This window comes from Pungitius pungitius, chromosome 19 (assembly GCF_949316345.1).
Source record: "Pungitius pungitius chromosome 19, fPunPun2.1, whole genome shotgun sequence".
Lineage (NCBI taxonomy): Eukaryota > Metazoa > Chordata > Actinopteri > Perciformes > Gasterosteidae > Pungitius > Pungitius pungitius.
This window is the reverse complement of record NC_084918.1, coordinates 9,511,069-9,525,511: the sequence shown is the minus strand read 5'-3', so window position 1 is coordinate 9,525,511 and position 14,443 is coordinate 9,511,069. Positions and strand designations below refer to the sequence as shown.

The following is a 14,443-nucleotide window of genomic DNA, read 5'->3' as shown; positions in this document are numbered from 1 at the left end:
GTGATTTATGGAATGCAAAATTACAGACAGTGTCAGATGATTGGAGAGATAATGTACAAGAGTGGAGAAGGCGTAAAAGCAGGCTTTCTTGGGAAACCATGACTCCAGTGCGAGAGCAGTAGCGGTCTGCATGCACCTCTCATTTCTTATTTGCCCCGCTGTCATACATTCTGCAGCATTTACTAGCTTAGCCACAAAAGAAAAGAAAAAATGTCAGGGACCCTCCTTACAGAAAGACGTTTACCGCTTTTTGATATGGTTGTTGTCATGGTTCATTTACACCTTGCCGGAAATGGCAGGATGCTTCAATTTGAGCCTTAAGAATCCTTTTAAGAAGCATAATGCAGGAATAACTCCAAAACCATACAGAGATCAGTGAGCACTTTGCACTCACGTCTCTGTGATGGCTACCCTGTCTTAAGGGAGCTGGAATATTTTTGCCCTCCGAATAAATATCGGACATTTCAAATTTTCATGTTCAGAGTCGGCACTCAGTTCTTACTGAACCTGACCCCCCACCCCCCCCCCCCCCCCGCCTTCTTGTGGAGGTGAATTGGAGCAAAGGATGTAAACCATGGCAATCAATAAAGGATTGCATCATTGCTAATCAATCTGCTTGTTGCACAGCTTCCTCTCTCTTTCCTGTCACTCTCCACCATGTTTCAGTTTGACGGCGATTGACATGGACACATGCATGCAAGCGTCCACGCAAATATGGATGGTTCTATGTCGCATGCACACACGTGCACACACCAAGACGCACACACCAAGACACCCACACATAAATACACACAACATAAGGCGCCCTGTCAGGTATTGAATAGTCAGTGCAGCAGAGAAGAAGCCCTGGTTATTCATGTGTGATAGTGTTGCTGCACAGGACCCAGCTGGCTCCCACAGAGCCTCACACGTGTGTGGGTGTGGGTGTGCGCGTGTATGTGTGTGACACAGAGGGAGAGAGTGTATGTATGTGTCAGTGGCATGATCGCACGTGTGTGTGGGAACAAATGTGTGCGTGTGTGTGTGTGTGTGTGTGTGTGTGTGTGTGTGTGTGTGTGTGTGTGTGTGTGTGTGTGTGTGTGTGTGCGTGCATACCTGTCAGTTTGAGCAAATTCACTCACCTGTGACGTCCTCATTCTGTCTCCCTGTAAGCCGTCAATGAGAGAGCTCCTCTCAAAGGCCCAGGCAACACATGGAGTGAGACGCACACACACACACACATGCACATTCATATCAGCCATGGGCAGGTGTTGAGATCACTGACTTCTGAAGAGGATTTCACCTTTGGCAGTTTGAATGTCTGCCATGTATTTCCACCCTGTGCAATGAATGCTCTCCCCTTCTCTCATTCTTGCATGTGTCTGTATATCAGAGAGTGCAAAAAGCGAGGAACAGGAAAAAAGCATGGAGGGAGAGTGACACAAAAAAAAAGTGTTAGAGGGAGGAAAAATATGAGCTGGATGTATCTTTTGGTTTGACGTTGTGAAGTTTCTATCTGTGACACTCCAGTTCTTCTGGGACATCATAGGCCAAGCCGACAGTGACGTCCCGCAGGGCACAAACTCCCACTTTTACAACTGGAAACGCTTCTCTGATGGAGTTAACCGGTATTCTTCCATCTAGTGGCCTCATATGTACCAACACTCACCTGCATGGATTTATGGATGAGTGCATTTTTTAAAGCAGAATCAAACAAGCCAACTCTAACCTATTATTTTAATACCCTTAGTGTTATTGCAGTTTGAATTTAATACAAATTTGAGTTACAGAGGTAACGATGTGAGCATTTATCAGACAGAAAATAGTATCAAGATGCATAATGCAACATGATCCATAAAGAGACTAAAATTAATGAATAACTTGGCCTCTGAGGCTTAGGATGCCACAGCATTTGGGACAGTTATCCCTCTGTGCCAGGGATACTCCCATTAGAAACGGCAACTCAACTTGTCTTGTAAGAGTTAACAAAGCCCAAACATTTTAATGGACATCTTGATTCATCCTTTTTATCAGAAGACTGCTCCCTGACCTGCGAGTGAACTCCTGGCATTTGATTGGCTGTCAACACTCTCCTCAGGGAAACCAATGCCCTGGCAGCAGATTTTTGTACTTGCTGTGACCACCTCTCCACTGCTAAATCCCATTGCTCATCAGCACTGTGTGTGTGTATGTCTTGGAAGTTATTTAAATGCATCTGTGCTCCTGTGCTTTGTCGTGTATGCCAATAAATAATTCAAATATACTCAATTAGAAATGTTGTTTGTGCAGCTGAATGGCTCTGCGTGTGTCTGTGTTTGTGTGTTTCGGTGTCTGTGCATGTGGACTGAGAGTGCAGCAAACATCTCTTCTGCTGGTGGTCCGGGTAAGTATGCAGCTGCCACTTCAGTTCACAACTGGTCTTCACTTATCGCTGTGACTATAGCACACACTCACATGGGTCTACATGTACTGTAGATGTATGCACACTGATCAGATTCTTTATTCGCATAAAGCACATTGCAGTATAAACAACAATAAATTAAAGCTGATCTGCCACCACACACAGCTTACACACACAGGCCCTATTGTGGTGTATATTCACAGTAGATGCTCTTAATCATATAATAGTCAGAGGTGCATACCTCTAAACTATTATCCAGCGCTTCAGTTTTATTAGAACTGTTCTTGTTTACCTGTAACACCTTTACTGCAACAACACGTATATCAGTGTCACGTTAGTCACTTAACGAGCCATTGTGGACTCTTTAATACAAAAAATAAAATGAGGTGGTCTGAGAAGTCAACCATTGTCACACACACACACACACACACACACACACACACACACACACACTACAGTTTATTGCTCCAACTGTTGCTGTTTTGTCACGACACGAAAAATGGTCTGCTTCATTAGAAGAAGATTAGACTAGTGCTTTATATATGTTTCAGTGCGTAGGTGGATAGCCATTAGGCACTTGTTGTGTCTTACGTTTTCAATCTGCTCTTATTCCAATCATTTATCAGTTGGAGCACAACAGTATTTATTCCTACAATTAACATAAATTGAATGCATTATTTTACTTACTTTACTTGACTAGACATAACTAAATAAAAACATAATGCTATAGTAATTACATTTTTTTCGATGATGTCAATAATAATGCTAATATTAGTTGTATAATAGTTAAAATCATTTGATTTTTATTATTTTTCTATTTTTTATTATCATTTCCATTGATACACAAAACTGTACCAACTAACAGCGGATTTCAACCAGCAATTGGCTCCGACTGACGTCAGCACGCTCCTCACGTCCTTCCCCCTTCTGACGATCCCCCTACGTCATCACGTACCGTTCCTAAACAATGCCCATGAAAAAAATTTAGCCACGTTGACGTTTGAAGAGTGAAGTGTAGTCCGTGATTTGAGGGGGCAGAATATAGCAGGATTTGGGTGTTTCAGACGCTTTGGGTTTTCTTCTCGCCGCAGACTCCAGATCAGTACAAACATGTCATCGCCACCGAAGGAAAAGGTGGAAACCAAAGGAGGACATCTCCCTGCAGGTACAGCTGCTCCGAGTGCTGCTGATGTGTTGCTTTTTGGAAGGCTCCTTTTAACCCACGAGGGGCCTTTTTGCTTCTTCGGCCTGTCAAAACCAAAAAAAAGAAATCACAGCGTGACGATCCTCATTCGTGCAATCACTAAATTCTTCGACGCCAGCGAGTGACGACGTGTCGTAGCACGGCGCGCAGCACGCCGTGTTTCTCAAATTCACACGTTTCCCTACTTCCGGGTTGGCTCCGTGCAACATCGTCATCACACCTGGTGCAATCACCGTAGTAGTCGCTCGTTAAAGGTTTTGATTTATTTATAATGTAGTGGGGAATGCCGTTCGAATGGCGATGACACGGGGGGGGCGCAGTAGTCTCTGGATGTGGGCTAAGGTGTACGTGGACATGAGGCGCGTGGCAGGTCACGGGGCCCTCAGCCGCTGCAGGGACTGATAACGAAGATAACAAATGCCCCCTCGCACCCAACCAGGGAGAACAACGCCTGCACTTGCTGGCTTGATATCACATTAGCAGCACCACTGAGGTGAGGCCGCAGGGATCAAGGCAGCGACGGATCATGTGTCCTTCAGCTCCAGCTGTTTACATATTAGGCCCTTTGTCAAGGACACAGAAATAGCCCAGATGTTGTAAATCAGTAAACAATATAGACATCATGCATAGAGATTCATTAAAAGCTTTTCATCTTTAAATCTGTGAACTCATCTAATGTGTGTGTGTGTGTGTGTGTGTGTGTGTTGCAGTAAAAGCTGGCGGTATGAGGATAGTGCAGAAGCACCAGCAGACTGCTGCTCCAGAACCACCACAGAAAGACGACGAAGAGGATGAGGAGGAGTACGTCAGCAGGAGGTACCACACCCACACTGTCACAGAAAGAATACTGTAAAGGCCTACGATGCAGGGGCCCGAGGGCGGAGAAGGCCCCCGTGACTCTTTCGGGTTGGATGGGCAATCAAATGGCTACAATGAGTCACACAACGGCTACAGAGAGAGAGACGAAATGACCACAATGACAGACGAAGTGACCACAGGGATGCAAAATGGCAGCAGAGAGACACACAATGACCACAGGGATGCAAAATGACCACAAAGGGAGATAGAGACCAACTAAATGGCTGCATTGTTTACGGGCATTTTGTGTCTCTTTTGAGTCCAGATGTTGTGCCCTTTTGTTGGAGACAGAAGCCACTTGGTCCTTTCTATAAGGCTAAGCTGTGGGCAGTTTTGTAGCAGACTTGTTGGGTGCTGTTTGCAGCTTATTTGGTAAACAACATAATTACTGCATAATTACAGCATTAACTTGAACAGCACATTCGTCAGTCGCCATCGTTTGCTCCGAACCGCCCTTGTTTGCATGTTTTAAGTCACCACGGCTCTATTTCCCAGGGACCACAGTTATGTTTCCATTTTAGCGTGTTTTGGGTTTTTTTGTTGCTTGAATGCATGGTTTCTACCGAGGTCACTCCATTGTGCAAGCAAGTTTCTGCCTATTTCCAGTGTAACTGTGTCTGATTCTACACCCACATTGACCACTCAATGAATATTGGTACAGGTGAAGTGTTAGGTCTTTTCCTTTTGTTCCTCTTTCCTTTGTGTTGAGACGAGTGGCAAAAGTGAGAAAAGTAGAAATCCCAAAAGGCTTTGTTGAGAAGGGAAGGACACTCACAAAAAATGAGATAAACGCTCACGCTGTTGCAGACACTGGTCATGGTGTGTCCACCATTCCAGCCTGTTCAATGCTCAATGTTTATACTAGAATCCGAAACGATTCATTGCCAAGAAGTGTGTTGCATTCATGGAATTCGGTCAATATTTGACAGTCCAAAAACTAAAGCTATTTAGTTGACAATGTTGTGGAACAAAAAGACAAAGAGACAAAGACAATCCAACCAATCCAAGGTTTAAAGAGCAAAATTAGTAAATATTGAAGTTTAAAGAAGTTGCTTCCTGTTTTGCCACTGCCTTATTCCCTTTATATCTGACACTCCCCCCTCTTGTGTAAACTGCCCAGTAAGTATTTATTCCTTCAAATGTTTCCTTTTTTTAGCTTCGAGTCAAAGAGGAAGAATCATTCCTTGTATTAGAATAAATAAATTGGACGAAGAGGGAATTTAACCGCTGAGGAAAACAATTTCTGTCCTTTTTTTAGCTGTTTAACTCCTCTTGGCCTGGCGTGTGAACGCAGGTTTACCGTCCACCTGTGAAATGTTTCTTTTACTAAAAAAATGACCTGTCAGCCCGTCGTTAAAAGAGAGGCCGAGTAACCACACTCCATCAGTAAATGCAGTCAGTGAAACACTCTGTCTCTCCCTGTCACGCTGATGGACGTCTAGCAGGTGGCTGCTGGGTAAATTTCGCATTAGCTGCAGCCGGCGAAGCGTCGTAGTCAGGGGAACACCTGCCGTTACCATTAAAGCGGAGATGGACAGATGGGGCAAGGGGTGGAGAGATAGGTTGCCAGGATTAAGGCGATGGATAGAGGGGGGGGGGGGATTGATTATGGTATGGAGAGTGAGAGATGCCGTCGGTGTTGATATGGAGATAAGAAAGAAGAGAGGGCCTAGCAGCGGACACGTTTGTAGGAGTGAAGAACAGGCAGAAACCTGAGAGGCATAAGCCACAGTGAGCTGATGACGCAGCAGAAGCTCCCTGCCCACTGACCACTGAGGAGGAACACGTCCAGCTAAATCCACGCCTTTGTGTAAAAGAAAACCCGTCCGGTCACAGTGAGAGAACACGTGGTCAATGAACTGCTCCCACGTCCTCATGGAAGGGGATCAGAGGCCTTTTGGTTGGTTGCACTGTCGCCTCTCCTGCATGTTTTGGTGAGAGGTGGATATGTTCCAGAGGCTTCCAAAGAGAGGGAGAGCGGGCGGTGCCGTGCGCGCGCTTGACTAAATCTCTGCACATCCCTTCCGAATGTGGGAGCTGTTGTGAAATGTGCAGTAAGCTGACAGCTCATGCTGAAAGTTGAGAGGAAAGAAAGGGAAGTAGGAGGAGGAGCAGCGGAGACAGGCATCAGTCTCTATGGCAACCACCACCACCTCGCCCACGGGCAACAAACTTCCCGCTCTGCTGAAGCAAACAGAGATGGGGGGGGGGGGGTTAGGCGTGCCTTTAGAGGTAAAAGGCCAGGAAGAAAACACCATACCATTAATTAACATTTCCCAATTATTAGCTAGAATTCTTATCTGCATCCACCTCTCTTTTTCTCCTCCGCTGTTCTTCTCCTCCCCTCTGACTCCAACTCGCCTGGCACAAAGCGACTCCTCCCAAAAGATTCCTTGCAGACCTCTGCTGCCCCCCGCAGGCTGGCTCTGTCCCTCCATACCCCGTGGTGCCCTTCTCTAGATTTCTCATTCCATTTTGCCAGCCAGGGGAGCAGGGATGAGAACTAGGTGTCAGCAGCATATCATTTCTGTAGTGTCCTCTGACTAGCATTCAGGGGGAAAGCTGATACTTTCATTGTCGGATTATAAGAATCCTCCTGACAAAGCTTACGCTCCTCACGCCTGTCCGTCTGCGTAGCGAGGTCTCGTATGTCTGCCCTCGGTCTCTCTAGCGCCGATGCACCATCCCGGTAGCAACGTGCAAAAGTTTGTTGCATTGCGTGCATCAGAATGCAGTGCAGTTAGATGTCTCCCCTCTACCCTTGGAACTAGCTGTAAATAAATGCTAAAATCTTGCATCCTTTTCTTTCTTCCTCTGATACAATGCACATTATTCCCCCGGTTGTTCCTCAGATAACCTTAAGATTAAAATAAAAAACTATACCGCAAAGCTAAATTTTGACCGGCCAGGGGCGAGATGATGAATGCATTCATTTGACTGAGCAACACTCGCGGCGCTAATATGCCAGATTAATTGAGATGCTAATGTGGAACTTTTCAAGCCCACGTTATTATGACAAGTTGCCATCAGCCAGATTCAACATATCCACCATGCATTAATCTAATAGCGAGGTGTGTGTATACTCATTACGATAAATGGCACAAGGCCATTCCGTGCCAAGATGTTGATTGCAGAAGGGGAGGTGAGCCAGATGTGTTTAAAATCCATAACTGTTAATTGATAGTGATTAAAAAGTTCTGCACGGTTCATAAAATGAATCAGAAAGTAGCAGATGTTTCCGGAGTGCTCTGATTCTCTCTGCTGATGCGGCAATTTGTGGCCTCTGTGAGCAACTTTTCATCTTTCCATCATATTTATTTATTTATTTATATAATGAGGTAAGCCGTGAGTTGGGCACCCTTGCTGCTGCAGCTAATGTCTTTAAGTGGAGTTTTAAAGGTGGCTACAACAAATGTGCTCTTTTGCCGAAGGGAGGGTGTGTGACTACAACGCTCGTTTGTCACGTCAAGGTCGATCCTTTCCTGGGGTTCTGCAGTCGTGCTCCTCGTCTGTCTCTCTCTCTGCCTGCATCCATTCTGAGTGTCTGAGTGAGCTCTCTCCTCCATCTTTTTCTCTTCTTCTCTAACGGCCCGTGTTTATAGAGGCGTTTCGTTCCCCCCCCACCCTGCCCTCTTGCGTCCTTCACTCCCTGCCTCCCATGCATCTGCCCCAACCCCCCCCCACCCCTTCCTTCCTCACACTACTTTTTCATCTCCTTTTTTCCTTTATCATCATCGTGCTCTTTAACTCTTTTCCCGTCCGAGCCTCAGCTTTCTCTCCCTTCCTCTCTCCTGTCATGCTTTCCATCCAGGAGCTGTGAGCCCCAGTGTTTGGCCAGGATGAATGGGAGCTATTTAGTCGGCTGGCAGGTCCATCCGGTCTGTGTGTGTGTGTGTGTGTGTGTGTCTGTGTGTGTGCGTGTTTGTGTGTTTTGCCAGAGAGAGTAAGACTGGATATTATGTGTTTTGACAACTTTGGGTTTCTCCATTTTACTTCTGTTTTGGGGGTCTTGAAGAGGCCTGATTGGTAAACCCTTTGTAAATTTAGACATGCAGCAAGATTCATCCGAAATATCAAATTACAAACACACAATCAGGAAAAAAAAAATCAGTGGACAAACATTCTGTTGACTGCATTGTATACTGTTTGAATTATATAAATGGTTTTCAATATATTGTTCTCTCTTTTTCCTTTGTTCTCCATTTTAGTCCACCAAAGGTCCCTGTGATTGTGTCTGGAGTGGTGACAAAGGTAAGACGCACACAAACTCCCATAAAGACCCCCTTAGGTGTTGAAGTCAGCAGGATCCGGTGAATTATATCTGGGACATGATGTCTGCAGGGAGAGGTGGAGGCTTAGTGCTGAGACTAAGGGAGCAAAGGGGATCACAGGGCAGAACAGGAGGAGAGAGGGTTGAGCGTATCAACATGAAATAGTGTTAAAGTAAGGAAGGGTTGTGATCAGTAATTAAATGTATTTATTTAAAGATGATTGTTGTATGAATGGAGTTTGAAAGTGTTTCTGTTCAAACTGATTTTTATGTACAAGTCACCGGATAGCCGGCCTGTCTCTTTACCATGGCACCCATCCGCGAGTGACATCAGTATCTTAACAATATTTTATTATGTATATTGAAAATCCCTAATATAAGGTTTAATCTGGAAACCCTTAATAATGCGTCCCAAAACCCAACAAATAACTTCCTAATAATTGCACCTCACAACACTCATTTAAAACTATTGTGTTAGAGGTCAAAAGGTCTGTCTCTCCCTTTTTCTGTCTGTCTGTCTGTCTGTCTGAGGGGGCTTGACCTGCCACTTTAAACAGTGGGTCAAAGTCTGTGGAAGGACCTGTTTGTTTTCAAATGTTTGTATTGGATTTTGTCTAAGAGCCTAGATATGTGTGTGTTTTTCTGTGTGAAAAAGCTTCACACACACACCAGGCAGATTGTTTGCGGAAGATTGCAGTGATATCAGCAAGGTGGCAGGCATTCCATTTATCCCTCTATCCTCCTCTGGCCTTCCTATTCGCCCCTATCACTGGCATCACACCCTGAGGCTAGCACTGCACAAATGCCTTTTAGAAGCTAAGTGCAACACTTCAGTGTGTGTGGAGTTTTCTTTGTAATGGAGAAAAAATAAAGATATTTCCTACCTTTTTCTTTCTCTTCAAAAGGAAATAATCTGTACTGTTTATTTAGGTTACACATAAAGTTGCAGAGTTAAAAAAAAGCCGGTGCAATAAAATGAGCCATAATTCAAACTGGAAATGGGTTCAGGTTTGGGTTTTGTGGTTTAGACCACAACTCATTTTCCATGCTGGGATCAGGTCCCTCCATAAATTGATATTCTTTACATTCCCTACAAAAAAATATTCTAGCGTCAAATAAATCCATCCTACCTCAGCAAAAAAGTCAGCGACAAGAAATCTCAAGAAGAGAAAAATATGATGAGGCTTACGTTTTATAGTTTTTGTATTAGATGCTGACAGTTGTATTACTAAAATCCATTTAGAAATGTATTGTTTAGGCCAGCAACTTCATTAGCAACTCCCAGAAAAACAAAACAAATACAATTGCAAATGATCTGTAAAGAAATGGTACTATTTCACATGGCTGCACCTAAGAAATAAAAATCGATTCAAAACCCAGTTCACAGTTTGGTGCAATAATACAGTTAATTGGTTGCTACCTCTGCAGTAGGACAGAGAGGGAGAGGAAAGAGGCTGAGCTTCAGGAGAGAGGAGAAGGGCAAATGGAGGTCAAATCCATACTCATCTCATCAGTTAGTTGTGGAATTGGCATCAAATGAAAGAAACACACAGATTGTAAATGTTTTGTGGCCACACACACACACACACACACACACACACACACACACACACACAACCCCATGCAGGTGAATCCGTGCACAGCCTGGCACACTGTACCAAACAAACGCATACAGAGAGGATTAGGGTCTGTAATAAAGTTTCGCCAGAAGCTTATAAAAATGTTAACATATGGGCATCCTAATAAATCATATTTTTGAGACATCTATTGGTTCCATAATGTTGTTTATTAAGTAGTAACATTCCCAATATGATGGCAACACCTGGGTATAGAATCAGCTGAACATCAGTGTAACTAAATAATAAAAAGTCAAATTAAATAATTAAGATCCTTCAATGTTAATCCCCTTAATTAAACAATGTTATGTGTTGTATGTGAATGTGCAACGCAGTTCCTCTTAATCTCATCTACTCGCTAGAACTAATGTTCTCTCGGCGATGGGGAGAAGTGAAGCGTGGTAGAATCTACATGTAGACAATTGAGACGTCCCCCGGGGGAAAACAGCACTGTAAGGAAAGAGAGAAACATTCAGGAGAACAGAAAAGAAACCTGGCCGGTAAACATAAAAAGAAATAAGGGAGGAATGTAGTCATGATAGTAAGTCTCTGATTGAAATTCAGCCTTCCTCTGTGAATGATCAAATTGCAGCTTTTGACCCGATTTCGTAGCGAGCGTCTGCTTGGGTATGGGTGTTTTTCCTGGAATGAGAGATTGAGGTTGCAGAGCACATGCCCGAGGACAGATGAGAGCCTTCACCTATCAGGGATCCTCATTGTTCCAATTATCAAAGGGAAAGGATTTAAAAATGAGACAAAAATGGGCTCAGAAACAAACTTCAAAACATTTGTATTCAACACTTTCACAAATTCATTGAACACATTCCTGTTGGGTTTTCTGTTTTTTTCCTTCCCAATTATTGTAAGTGCCCATTGGTAATGAGCTGCAGTACTTATGTTGTGTGTTTTGACTGACTGTGTTGTGTTCAGGGCGATAAGGACTTCACCCCTGCAGCCGCCCAGGTGGCTCACCAGAAGCCCCAGCCTGGTGTCTCCAAGCTGCCCGCTGCTCAGCACATCAACCAGCACATCCACCAGCCCCGCAAGTGAACAAGGCAGCGAGCAGTCTCCCCCCCAAGCCAGCCAGCCCCCCCCCCCCCCCCCCCCCCCCACCCACCGGGCACAGATCTGCTCCAAATAATCAGAGTAGTCCACTGTAAGCCTCTTGAATTTCAATGTGTGAGAAATGTATCAGAAACACCCCCCCCCCCCACCCCACTCCCGCGCTGCTTTTGGTGCTGCACCATCAGTTCTGCACTTTTGGGCCTTCTTCTTAAGATATATTGTTTTTACAGCTGTACAGTCTTAAGGTGGAACGCGTGGGTGGGTGGTGTTTTAATTGCTACCGTTCTAGGAATGAAACATTAATAAAAATAAATATCAGATCGGAGTCTGTGGGGGGGGGGGGGGACAACGACGTGGCGGCTATCCTCATATCAAAGCAAAAAGCCATTCACAGCAGGCTGTCACTCAGCTAACTAAACACCTCAGTCTAAGCTCCAGCCTTCTACTTTTGATTTTCACAGACGCAAATAACCACACCAATCAAATAAATCAAGAGGGGGGGGGGGGAACACCAGTTTTAAATGAATCAACAAAAAACAAGAGCGGCTGATGTGTGGATCACTGAGACTTTTGCCAAATTGCATAGGAGAGTGCATTAGCCAATCATTGGCCCTAACGCGGAGGTTAATGGCTTGATAAGCGTTCCATTTCAATATTTCATCATCTATAGATGCCCGATAAGGAAAACCAATGAGATGCAAAAGAAGAAAAAGAAAACGCCCGCATTGCTGTTATGATGGCTTTTATTACCCAAGTAGCTACTTGATGCATGCCGTTAGTGTAGTGAATAAAACTCTAGCTGCGCTTGAAGCTAACGCTTGTGTAGCTTTGGGGCCATCGCAAAGTCTATTCTGCTTTTGCAACAGGTTCCATGTCACCGTTGTTACCTTTTATTTAACGAGAGGAGTCTAATAACCCAGTGATCTGTTTTTTATGCTGCCTTGTCGGAGCTGAAATATCTATCCTTCTCTGATGATGTTCTTCGAATGCAAACTCGACCTGCTTCGCGGTAAAAGTATCCCATCAGTGCCTCATTGTGCGGTATTTCTTTTCTGTCTCATTTGACTCGCATGGATTTCCATTTTATTTGCCTCGCACCAGAGTCAACTGGAATGAAATTAGATCCAAAGATGTAATGAAATCTTGAGGTACGGCGAAGCGGCTGCAGGATGCTTTGTGTTTATTTTAACACAAGTCTGAACATCACAATGCCGATCAAAGCAGCTGGGAAAATAAGGATGCTATTAACTGTACAATGGAGGTAACTTTTCAATCGCTGGGCAATAACTTTCCATAGAAAAGTGTTTGAAATAAATATCTTTTCTGTGTGGCGGATTGTCAGTGTTTAAGTACACACTTAAATCAACACACCAGGATTTCATCTTCTCAAATGATCAATACGCAAAGACGCCCACCAGCCTTATCTTTAATCACCCATTCCCTTACACTCAAATGTCATTTGTTGCAACACTAATATTCAGGTTTTCATGAAAGAGCAAAAGATATCTTGCCAAGAAGGAATGATTTCCGATGTTAATTTAAGTTCAAAAGAGGTTTTTTTTTATTTTGGGGGTTTTTCTCAGTTATTTTTCTTGCGTAAATTGTTCAAAATTGTATGAATCTTTGGTATTAGGTGTGGTTGTCATAGTAAATAAAGATCAATCTTGAAAAATATTGCTCTTTTTATTTGAATGAAATGAGGGATGACTTGACAAAAAAACATACTCGTCACCTTGATTCATAGAATTTCTCCTGTACAAGTAGATTCCCCGAAGTTCTATGGTTCAAAGTAGTCCCACTTGACTGATTGTGTCTTACCTAAAGCATTGGAGCATCCCATGATGCAGCACCCTGCGCTCAGGGATTACGGCTCAGCTGGGGATTTGAAATGAAACAGAAGCATCTCTCCGAGAGCTGTCTACTGTGTTTCCTCCCTCTGCTCCTCTCACACACACACACACACTGCATGCACCAGGTGCTAGTGCGTATAATCCATCTTTACACAAGCATCTGCAACCAGGTGTTCTGTCAGTTTATGTTAGCCCAATAAACCGGCCAGTGCGGGCTTAGTTGGTACGAGCCTCTTTCAGCAAGCTGTAACACCCATTAAAGCAGACACAAGCCCCCTGTCTCTGCATGGTTTTTTACAGTTCTCCCCACGTGGCACAACCCTCATCCTCTGCCATGCCGCATTAGACTGACTGGGAGAACAGAATGGGAGCGAGCCACTGCTCGAAATGCATTATACGCCCTGCTCAGGAATCGCTAGTTGTATGAAGAGGTAAATTGGATCAAGATCAAAATGCATTGAAAAAGACTGCACGTTATTGCTAGTCTAGCCAATGAACATAAGGTCAGTCATTAGCATATATTGGTGACCCTGCAAATAAGTCTTCACCTGTAACCATGACAACCCGGGACAAATAAACCGGTCTCTCACGATATCGCAAAAGTGCTTTAAAATACCTATTAAGTTTAATTGAACTGTCCCTTTGAATTTGCCTCATAGATTAACATCTATTACATTTTAAATAATAGGAACATAAGTTCAGCTTGTCTGAAGTCTTTAGAGGGACAGCTTTGTTTTAGCTGGTGGACCCACACATTTACTGGCTCAGTGGTCTGCTCTAGCTGGTACTGGCAGCTGGTAACCAGGTCGCTGAAAAAACGAGAAACTGGCATAAGTAATAATAGCTATAAATGAACTAATGAAAATCACACGTTGGACGTGCTAAATTGGACATGTTATGTCCTATGGTGAATGTGTGTGTGTGTGTATGTGTGTGTGTCCTCTAAATAGCACTTATCATACTTATCATTTAGCCTATTTAAAGGGACCACACTGAACATGCACCGAAATGTTTTTTACTTTTTTTCTTTCAACACCACAAAAACAGTCAAGGTTGATATGTAATGCAATTTTCCCTTAGTGCCCATTCCTCATTTATTAGCCCTGAGTATACACCAGCAGCTGTTAGCCAGGGGGCCCTCAGGGACATTACAACTGGCCTCAGCTAGTTGCGACTGGTCATTTCCTTAGCAAAGCCGGC

At 44.0% G+C, this 14,443-nt stretch overlaps 1 protein-coding gene across 1 annotated transcript; it reads left to right on the top strand.

Moving 5' to 3' along the window:
- Positions 1-3,331: 3,331 nt before the first annotated feature.
- dap (death-associated protein) lies at positions 3,332-13,067 on the top strand. The gene is made up of 4 exons (XM_037455807.2): positions 3,332-3,545; positions 4,295-4,400; positions 8,651-8,693; positions 11,259-13,067. Exons 1-4 carry the CDS (start codon positions 3,491-3,493, stop codon positions 11,376-11,378), a joined length of 324 nt encoding a protein of 107 aa, XP_037311704.1. The 5' UTR covers positions 3,332-3,490; the 3' UTR covers positions 11,379-13,067.
- Positions 13,068-14,443: the final 1,376 nt, after the last annotated feature.